The 10,677-nt window shown below is 41.9% G+C and overlaps 1 protein-coding gene across 1 annotated transcript in view; it reads right to left on the bottom strand.

Annotated features, from left to right (window-relative positions):
• Positions 1 to 131: 131 nt before the first annotated feature.
• The window catches only part of Elmod2 (ELMO domain containing 2), a 19,802-nt gene continuing 9,256 nt past the window's right edge, over positions 132 to 10,677 (bottom strand). Inside the window, exons 4-9 of the mRNA XM_021170414.2 lie at positions 9,815 to 9,912; positions 8,580 to 8,709; positions 6,506 to 6,639; positions 4,817 to 4,885; positions 3,858 to 3,991; positions 132 to 3,515 (exon numbers count right to left, since the gene is read on the bottom strand). Of these exons, the coding sequence (XP_021026073.1) occupies positions 3,370 to 3,515; positions 3,858 to 3,991; positions 4,817 to 4,885; positions 6,506 to 6,639; positions 8,580 to 8,709; positions 9,815 to 9,912 (711 nt within the window). The 3' untranslated portion in view covers positions 132 to 3,369. The remainder of the gene's footprint in view (positions 3,516 to 3,857; positions 3,992 to 4,816; positions 4,886 to 6,505; positions 6,640 to 8,579; positions 8,710 to 9,814; positions 9,913 to 10,677) is intronic.

Below are 10,677 nucleotides of genomic sequence, written 5' to 3' on the forward strand. Positions count from 1 at the left end.
TTAAAAAAAAAAAAAGAGTCACAAGTCTATGTGTTACAACTTACCTGTAACTTACGCAAGCATTGTTTCCTGAACTCAAACGACTTAAATAGGGGTGAGGGGCAGCTCAAGCATCCACAGAAAGGCTTACAACAGTTTCAGCTGTGATTTTATTCTCTCACTTAACATCACAAACGAAAGGACGTCACATCTCACACTATTGCTTTTACATGAAATTCAAATGCTTGATGCAAAATAGACAAAAATTTAAGTTACCAACTGGTGCTTTCCCTCCAGGGAACACTACAGCTTAAATATTTGTCAGTACTTTAACAAAACATAGAACTACCCTACCAACGTCAATGTGGTTGTTGGGTCCTACCTTCACTACATTTAAACTTTTATCTCATCAAAAATTGGAGACAGAAAACAAAAATACACATCATGATCTTTCTCAGAGTGTGAAAGAGCCATCTTCATTTAAAAGCCATTTGTGTGGAGAGGCCAGTACACATGAACATGACGACAAAGCCTCCCCAGACGCACCATCCTTTGTGGATTAGAGTAGAGCACCTGTGCTGGGGATGCAGCTGCTGGTCCCCAGTTATGAGCACAATAATAAACCATCACCTTCCTAGGCAAAGCTCCATCTTCTATGCTGTTGTTCCCCTCTGCTGCAGAAATGAAGAGCTGCTTTTCACACCCAAGAAATTGTTTTTCTTTGAGCAAAACTTGTAATCAAAATCCCTTTTGCTGAATATTCTCAAGGGACAGAATGATATGAATGATGGCTAACACTGAGGGAAGAATAAATGCTGCATACATTTTTCGTAAAAAGTAACACAAATCTAAGTAGCTATAAAATAGAAAGGAAGAATAAACAGGGTAGAAATTTTTAAGAAAAACAGTCTGAGTTTTGAACTATAAATGGTGCCAGTTCATTTTTATACCTACCTGTACTGTAACATTTATTTACAAAGAGCCTGGTCTAGGATCCATGATCCCCAAGTGTCTCCCATGTTTAAAAGATTGTCTTTCAGAGCATCTCAACTGTTAAATGTTGTGGTTCTATTCTTATGCTGCTCTTGTCACTGGTGAAATATTTTCATCGTCACATGTACAAGAATCCATCTCCACATCGATTCTACTCGATTTAATATAAAATAACGTAACTTTCTTGTACTTCAATGACATTACTACCAATTGCTACATTGTAATTTTACAAGTCCTAGACACAGGTGAGCATCTAAACATGCGTTTTAAAACTGCATGAAGTTCTGATGTCTGCTGCAAGTAAGGGAAACATTCTAGTGCACAACTAGTGACAGTCAAGCTCCCAGAAGATCAGAACTTTGAAGCTGGAATTGGCTAACAGATCAGTTCACTATATAATTATCTGAAATGGCTAATGATAATTTTAACAAACAAAAAAAAACCCAAACAATATCTGTAATGTACAAACAAAGGAGGTTTTAAGGACTGTGACATTAACCAAACCATGACAATATGTTCTTAACATCATTAGAGATTTTTTTCTGCCAAGAAATAATTACTTATTATTATTATTACTTCCTCTTTCATACTTCAAGTATGCTTTTGTTACATATGCTGATAAAGAGTTAAATCAGTTCAAGATCTAGGCTGCTCAAAGATTAAAATACATGCATCAGTACTTTTAGCACAAAAGTTAAAGACTACTACAGCTGCTTTCCATGGAAGACTTCACACTATAATACAGTGAACAATAATGGTAACCATGGGCTCCTTGTTAGGGTTTTGCTACACAATACATCATAAAACCTGGGTGACAAAAGATTTCTCAAAAATGAAATTACTGTATTACCAGGGTCAACAAGTCCCCTATAAGAAATCAATTATTAAATTCCTATAATACTGAAAAGCTAAATCCTTTCTAGCATTATAAAACAAACCTACTTTTAAAAAAAGTTTTATCTTCCTTAAGGAAAAGCAATTTGAACCCATGCTCTGCAACACAGTGCTATACAACACTCCAGCTGTCGTTCTCCTATGGGACATCCGTACTGCGCTCTCTCATGCTTGCTCTCTCCTCCCAACCCCCACAAGTGGGAAGACAGGCTTGTCAGAAGACATGAACAAATTGTGAGAAAACAGCAAACTTTCCTCTATCACATAAGCTAGTCTTTAAATACCTGATATTAAAAGATGTGCAAAACATCACCATGTTTTAGGTTAACCAATCATGTTGTAGACTGGTTTACACAGGACGTATGCAGTGCTTCCAAGTCCAATCATCTTTCTTATCTTTAGGCTCTTTTCGTTTTGCTCTGAGAACAAATCTCTAAAGCGTGCAAAGAGGAAACCACCCCATTAGAATCCCCTCACAGAATCCTCGACAGTACCTGCTGCCCTCCTGAGACTTTGGAGAATAAAGCTATACAAAAATGCACAGTCATGATCCAGGCTATGGTAGCTAGCACCTCCCAGCCCGCTAACCCAGGTCCCTACAACATTACCCAGAACAAACACACCAATGATAGGGAACAGATGTCTAAAAGGCTCTCGGTTTTCTTCTTGTGTAATTTTCAAAGACAGTTCTATTGAAAAAGAAACTATGTTTCAAATGCAGTCCAGATTTTCTCAGCAGAGGCACCTCCTTTCTAAACACACAGGCAGGGTTCTCCCAGGGGGCTCTGAGGAAGGTTCCTTCTACAGCTGATAAAAACAAATACTGACCTGGCTAGTACATGCCTAGACTCCTTACAATAAGACCGCCCACACGGGCTACTTATAAATAAGAAGCTATCATCAGTACTGCCACGTCTTGGTTCTTTAGTCAGTGACCAGAAAAATCAAAGGAAGCCATGATTGTCCACCCTCCCTGACAGAGTCATGCGTCCTCTGCTCCAAGGACAGGACATCTTGACAAGAGCTAGAGACACAAAGAAAGCCTCAGAGGGCATCCTGTGTTGATTTTCCTAGAAAGAAAAAGACAAAGGGCATTCAAAAGCCACTTCCAGAGCGAACAATGACCCTGCAGAATTTTCAAAAAGACACCAGCTTGGGAGCACCACACATAAAATGACAACAGACTCGTGCACATTTTGATCAATTGGCTAACTATAAATATACCTGATTTATACTTTTAAACGAACAAGCTAAGACCCAAGTTCCAAACTGTAGTTCATGTGACTCCGGAAGGGCTCTTTGGAAGGGTAAGGGACCTTTGGAGAACAGTGTATAAACAACTGTAAACATACACTGATTGTCCGCTAGCTTTCTTAAATAGAGTTTCTGAAGTATTTTTTGTAGGAAATTATATGAGTGTAGTTAATCAGATAATTTCTATAATAACATATAAATTCTGTTGTGTGTGCAAAATGTGGTAGAAAGTGAAGATACATGGATGGTTCATGTTTTCAAAGTGAGCACAGCATTGCAATCCATCAAGAGTCCTTTGATCCTCTCGTGAAACTTCTCTCTGTACAAGTTGAAGTACATAATGCTTTCTGGCTCTTCCTCAAGCCAAAACTTGTCAAATTCATAGACAAGGTAACCTGCAAGTAAAAAACACACAAATACATGTCCACAGGAGTAAAATCACCTATTTAGACCATGTTCAGAAAGTATATATACACATCTTGGGTCAGGGAGACAGCTTGGTGAATAAGGCTACTTGTCACACCAGCCAGACAATCTGAGTTCAAATATAGAAAGTAACGTTTAAAGTGCACTTAGAGATCATCTTCCATTATTCTCTTGGATAGCAAAGATCTTAAACAATAAAATGATAAGCATAAACTCTGTATTCAGAGGCATTAGGTTAAAAGCTCTATATTCTGCCTCGCTGAGAGTTAGACTTGCTCTTGGTCAGGTCTGGTTCTGACCCCAATACTCACAGTAAAACTGGTGGAAGTGCTCCATCGTCGGTACCCCAGGGACAAAGTTGTAGAGGTGAAGCTTCAGGGCCTCGCTCTTCAGTAAACTATAAGCCATCTCTGTAAGGTTGATTCCAACTATTGCATAAGAATACCTACGTCAGAAACATGGCCAGTTACACAGCTAGCTGACGGCTTGTAACAGAAGCTTACAGCATGTAAAGAGCTCCTTAGTCCACCCCAAACTGTCTCTACTGCACTCCTGACACAGGGCCTACTTTACAGTAACCTCTCTGAATTCAGATAGGGAGAAAGATCAAAGTGCTTGTTTTTTTGTTTTGTTTTGTTTTGTTTGTTTGTTTATTTGTTTGTTTGTTTTCAAAACAGGGTTTCTCTGTGTAGCTCAGGCTGTCCTGGAACTCACTCTGTAGACCAGGCTGGCCTTGAACTCACAAATCTGCCTGTCTCTGCCTCCCAAGTGCTGGGATTAAAGGCGTACGCCACCACTGCCCTGCAAAGTGCTTGTTTTTTTGAAGACTGTTGTTTTCTGAATAGAAGCCAAGAAGTAAAAATAAAAGTTCTGACTGCAACATTTAAATACAATGAGGGACACCCATATACATCATGCTTTATTGTTCTAGTTATTATATACAAAGCAATATAAAGCTAATAACAAGGGCTCAATTTGCATTTTCTTTACTATTTTCAAAGCTAACTCAGATTTTCCTAAGTTTCTCCTTCTACTTTGAAATAGTCCTTGAAAAAAAAATATGAGCCCTTATCTTTGTTTTATAAATTACATCATGTGATAAAATTTATTTTGGAATACACAGAATACTTATGATCATTTTTCTTTAAAATAGTTTATATTATCCTTTCTGCAGTTTCAGTGATTAAAATAACATCATTTTACAATACATTTTGAAATATACAGTCATTTTCACTTCAAGAGTCTAGTTTTTTATGTTTGCCCAGCTTACCCTAATTTGGGGTGATTTGAGCGGGAGAGAATCTGATGCGCTTCGCTGGTGTAGTTTTCACTGAAATACCTAAACAAGTCAAGGGAAATGATGAAGTGAGATGTCCTACCAAAAGCAGGGTAAACACTTCAGAGCAGGCACGTGCACTGTCAGACCAGTGCCCTCACTGCCACAGCTACACCATCTCCACCTCAAGGCACCTGATGGCCTATTAAATAAGGACCACAGACAGACTGGCTCTTGGCAAGACCATTTCAGCCGAGAAATCACCTACAAAGGGATGTCCTATTTGCTTACAAAAAAAAAAAAAAGAGTTCTGAAATCTGCAGACTCTCATCCTGTCCAATATGAAAGTGCAGCTGCCGGGCGGGCCACTCTCCTCACTGTCTGTCCTCTCTGCCACGCTAGAGTGCGCGCTTGTAACACACTGCTGACAAGCAGATCATTACTAATGGACGTGGATTCTGGCCATCTTCACATCAGCCTATGCTCTAAACACAGTGAAGAAACTATAGGTCATCAGAGGCACACCAAGACCCCTCCGCACAGTCTAGCGTCAGACTCTGTCACGATACTCCAGGCTCAGTAGGAGTCTCTTCCAGTGGAGGCAGCGAAGTCACTTACTGTCTGATTTATCTTTAGGAAGCAGAACTACATAGAACTATTAAGCTTTAGGCATTGCCAAAACATGCATGCTTTTATAATTTAAAATAGCATAGATCTTGAAATCTCATTATGGCATATCCTTCCCCCAACAGCTTTACCCACATTGACCTAAACAATTTTCTCAGCATTAGTTTAGTTCAATTCAGATTTTTTTCACATTAAGAATTATCCAAAAAAAAAAAAAACCAAACCTACTGGCTTCCCATTCTCAACATCAGTTACAATTTGTAAGTCACAATTACAGATAAACTCAAACACGATAGCGTATGCACCTGTATATCTATCTAGCAGAGTGGCTCCAACCATCAAAGTGTTCCACTGCTACTTCAAGACTGTAATTTTGCTATTGTTATAATCATAATGTAAATGTCTGATGTGCTGCCCCCAAAGGGGTCACGGTCCACAAGTAGAGAACCACTGGTGTAAGAACTTGATCTTCCTCTTGCTTACTGGAAGAGTGCTGACTATCAGTCGTGATTTATATTGCATATTTGGGATTGCATTGTAGCCTAAATGCTGAGGAAAAGGCAGGTTGTTATAGCATGGTACTCAGGCTTCAGGTCAGTGGCCAGAGGTAGTGAGGAGCATGTCACCTAACCTGGGTGTTTCCCCAAATGGAGTCAGAGCCCACACAGTGGAAACAAGATGACAAAACCAGAAAGGGGTGTTCATGACTCTTAAGCACATGTCAAAAGTGAGGCAGAAAGACACAGGAAGGGGAAGGCACTGGAAGTACATATACATACACAAACGTGCACACATACACACACAGACGTGCACACACACAGAGATGTGCACACATACACACAGACGTGCACACAAGAGACAAACTCGGCACTCGTAACATGCATATGCACACACACACACACACACACACACATACACACAAACACACACAATGTCTTTGAATGTTGCCAACACACTAGCAAACATGCGCATTATACCTATGAAAACTTAGAGTTAATATGAAGCAACTGCAGAATTTTGTTCAGCCAAGGAATAAGAAACTTTATTTTGACTTACACGAGATTGATCAGTCCGAGTATGCCCATGCCTCTGAAGTCTGTTTTGGGATCATCACCTTGGAAACCAATGTCTGCCCACTGCTTAGAGATCCGGGCCGTCAACTTTTTCGTTGGCATCAGAAGACTCCAAAGCTGCACAAACATGCTTTTTTGTTACAAATAATAGTAATGTTCTTGGTTTACTGGGACATTTTCCTTTTATTAGTTTATCTAATTCATAATTGAATACCTGAAGTTCAACAACCTTTATATGCAGATTCTAAGACCAACAAGGACTGTATTTAAAACATAGTGTATCTAGAATGACTGTTGTGAAGAATCATTTTTTAAAAGCAAATACCACAGAAATCTAGAGCAATGACCTGTGTCTAATAACCAATAAATGTGTACTAACATTAAATTGTTTGGGAAGAGCAGTCTTGAATAAACAGACCCATATTAGGCTTGAATAGGCTATGCTGTAATGCTGGGTGGTTACTTTTTAATAAAAAGAGAGGGGGGGAGGGAGGAAGGGAAAGGAATAAAGGAAAATTAATTCTGAGAGAAGGGATCGTGGAATAATATTAATATAACTCAAGAGATAGGTGTAACTACTTCATAAAATTTTAATTTTTGAAAGAAAAAATAATTTAGTTTTAAATAAATAAAATCTTTACCACTTGTCTTAGTCAGTGTTTCTATTCCTGCACAAACATCATGACCAAGAATCAGTTGGGGAGGAAAGGGTTTACTCGGCTTACACTTCCATACTGCTGTTCATCACCAAGGAAGTCAGCACTGGAACTCAAGCAGGTCAGGAAGCAGGAGCTGATGCAGAGGCCATGGAGGAATGTTCTTTCCTGGCTTGCTTCCTTCCCCTGGCTTGCTCAGCCTGCTCTCTTATAGAACCAAGACTACCAGCCCAGAGATGGCACCACCCACAAGGGGACTCCCCCCTTGATCACTAATTGAGAAAATGCCCCACAGCTGGATCTCATGGAGGCATTTCCCCAACTGAAGCTCCTTTCTCTGTGATAACCCCAGCCTGTGTCAAGTTGACACACAAAACCAGCCAGCACAGAGGGACACATAGGGAGTCTAGGTTAAGGCTGCATGAAATGTCATCAGGAAACCCCTGCTTCATGAAAATGGTGAGGAGGGAGGAGCCTGGAGAGGACTGAGGCAGGAGGGAGAGAGGGACAGGATGGAAAGAGAGAGTAAAAGTGTGAAAGAATGAAAGAAAGCAATTAAAACCACAGCTTTAATCCTCCTACACAGTGTGCACTGTAGTGGAAACAGGCAGGCAGGAGGCAGTCAGCACCCATAGCAAGTCAACCCAGTCCCCAGGCTTTGGAGTCTTTTCCTCCAGTGAAGGGTCACACTGGACAGCTCTTTCTCTAGGCCTCAGCCTTTAAATTGTAAGCTCCCCCAGCCTGAAGTGGGCTGGTATAGACCATGCCACCACTGAGGTGGGGTCACCTGTGGTGCAGCTTTCTGACTTGGCTGGCTCCTTTTTGAAGTGACAACTTCCCTGCTCTTCTGCCACCTGCTGAGAGGCTGAACCTGTTTTCCTGAATAAGCGGCCAGCCTGGTTAGTCAAGAAGCCTGGCATTGGGGGGTGGGGGATGGGCCTTCCCCCTTATAAGCAAGGTCTCTTAATAAACTCTCAGGCCTTGATCAGAACCTTTGTTTTGGCTCCATTATTTCTCTCGACCGTCTAGTTTCTCTCTTTTCAGCCCCAGCCTGCCTCCCAGGAGAACCCCGGTTCATATAAGCCACAGGCCAGTTTGCTACATTAGATATGGGTGCGACTCCAGCCTCACACACTTGCACAGCAGAAGCAGGAGACAGGAAGGTGCTCTCTCCTTTTCTTCCTGTGTCAGTATTTATAATTATCTCAGAATTAAAAACATGAATATGTTTTTAAAGATGCTTATCAACTAAGCTGGTGACCAACAATCTTTCCCTATTTATGAAATCTAACAAATGCTTCAATAGGCAAACAAGCAGGAGGGCAAGTGAGGCTGGAGAGTGCACCCAGCTCTCGGAGCAGACACGCCCGCCCTGCGCCCTGCACCCTGCGCCAGGCTCACCTTGAGGAGCATCTTCTCGTGCTGTGCATTGGCAGAGTCATAGGGCTTTTTCCTCACATTTTCTACATCGTGGTAGAGCTGTTTATAGCCAGTTATCTGCAGTAAGCATGTCCGCATGCAGATCTGAAAACTGAGAGGATAAAATTATTAGTTTAAATCAGACCTCTCTATCACAATAAAGCAAAGCTTGGGGGGGGGGCAGTCACACATCTATTTAGGAAGTGAGTTTCTGCTTCTGACTTAACTCAAGATGCACCGAAGAGCCTCTTTAAGCACCCAAGGCTGTGCAGAGCATCACTCGGAGCTCTGATAAAACAAGGCCTAGACAGCATGCACCATGTGACTGACTCCATCACAAGACATCACTCAACATATTTTCTCTGAAATGTCCACACAGCCCCAAATCTTTACTGTCACTTTGCAACATCTCTAATAATTTAAAGTATATACAAAACAACCCATGACAAGTTCTCTCAGTTTCCCCAAGTACAGTAGCTTGCTTTCCCTGGAGCTCCATGCTTTTTACAGTGACTGCACTATAGTAACAGCACACTAACCTTTAGTTCTCAGCTAGAGCACTTCAAATTCCAAGCCATCAACAGTTTGGAAGAACTTTAAGCCTCACCCTGTTTATGAAATGACCTTCAGACCAGTCTGCACAGCACCAAGTCCCTGCTGGGGTTGTGGCCTCTTACCCCAAGGGTTCATTTCCTAACTGCTGTCACATCCCCAAAGCCACCCTTCACCTCCCTTACTTATGTATCAACTAATGTCATTTATTATAACACAGAAGACGGCTAGTCTTCAGTGTACTGTTGCTCATCAGGGTGCCTATCATCTGTTTGGCCAGCTACTTGGTGACTCTTATAGTACAAGAGTCCCCAGCCTACAGATGGGCAGTGCAGCCTGTGCATGAAGGACAGAGAACAGTGTAAGGACTCAGCAGAACATGTGACACACACAAGAGGGTTATGGGAGGGCCTGACCTGAACAGCACAGAGACACCAAAACCTGAAGGGCAGGAAGGACAGCTGCCAGCTATTTATTTGACCTCAGGGATGGAGTGGGAGGGCCCAGCTTGCGGCTGCAGCCTGTGCAGATATCAGCATTCTGGGCCTCAATGCTCAGGGGATGACAGAGCTGGGTTGTCTCACCCACTAGCCTTCCCCACCACAGTCCAACTGTGCAGGGCTCTGCACAGCAGGCGCCATCAGTCACAGAGGGAGTCAGCACACCTTGTGTCCTTCTCGGGGCAGATGTTCTTTTCCTTCATGATGTTCGCTATACACCTGTCCAGTTCACTCTCGGAAACTCGTGTTGCATTCTGTAGGACCTAGTGACAGAGATACATGAGAGAAGTCTCCAAGAGCTGATAGAGAAGTCTGTATTTGCAACTTTACAAAGAAGATATTTAAATGCAAAAAGAAATTCCACTGACTTCAGACCTCCCCAAAGCTGGAGTCATCTAAGTCTTTGTGAATTTCTAAAAGCCTCCTACCCACACTCGTAAAAGTGATCATAATTAAACAACAGATGATGTCAGAAAAGAGGGGGAGGGGTGGCAAGGAGGCCCACATACCCAGGAGGTAGAGTGGGTAAGAGGGAGAGTATTCTGGGAAACACTACAGATCTATCAAATTGTCAAAAATAAGATGTTACAATCTTAAAATTTTAAAAAGAGGAGTAGCAACAGTCTCTAGGAGCTGTCTCTCTGTGTACCACCTGCTCACCCCCCAAGCCCATCCTTCTACCCCTGCCACTTCCAGCTCCCTAGCACCCACTGCTGCCAGCACATTAAGGTGCTCTTTTTTTGAGGTCTGCTCTGGTCTGTCTGATAACCCCCTCTATCTGTAGGAACCCTTGTTGAGTACACCCGTCTTAGACGATCATTTTGAGCTATCTCAGGCCACTCTTTCTATTTCTGTATAAGTTTGCAGACTGAGCTTGTCAATGCCTTTGTCTTAGTCAGGGTTTCTATTCCTGCACAAACATCATGACCAAGAAGCAAGTTGGGGAGGAAAGGGTTTATTCAGCTTACACTTCCACACTGCTGTTCATCACCAAGGAAGTCAGGACTGGAACTCAAGCAGGTCAGAAA

The sequence above is a fragment of the Mus caroli genome, chromosome 8, assembly GCF_900094665.2.
Source record: "Mus caroli chromosome 8, CAROLI_EIJ_v1.1, whole genome shotgun sequence".
Classification (NCBI taxonomy): Eukaryota; Metazoa; Chordata; class Mammalia; order Rodentia; family Muridae; genus Mus; species Mus caroli.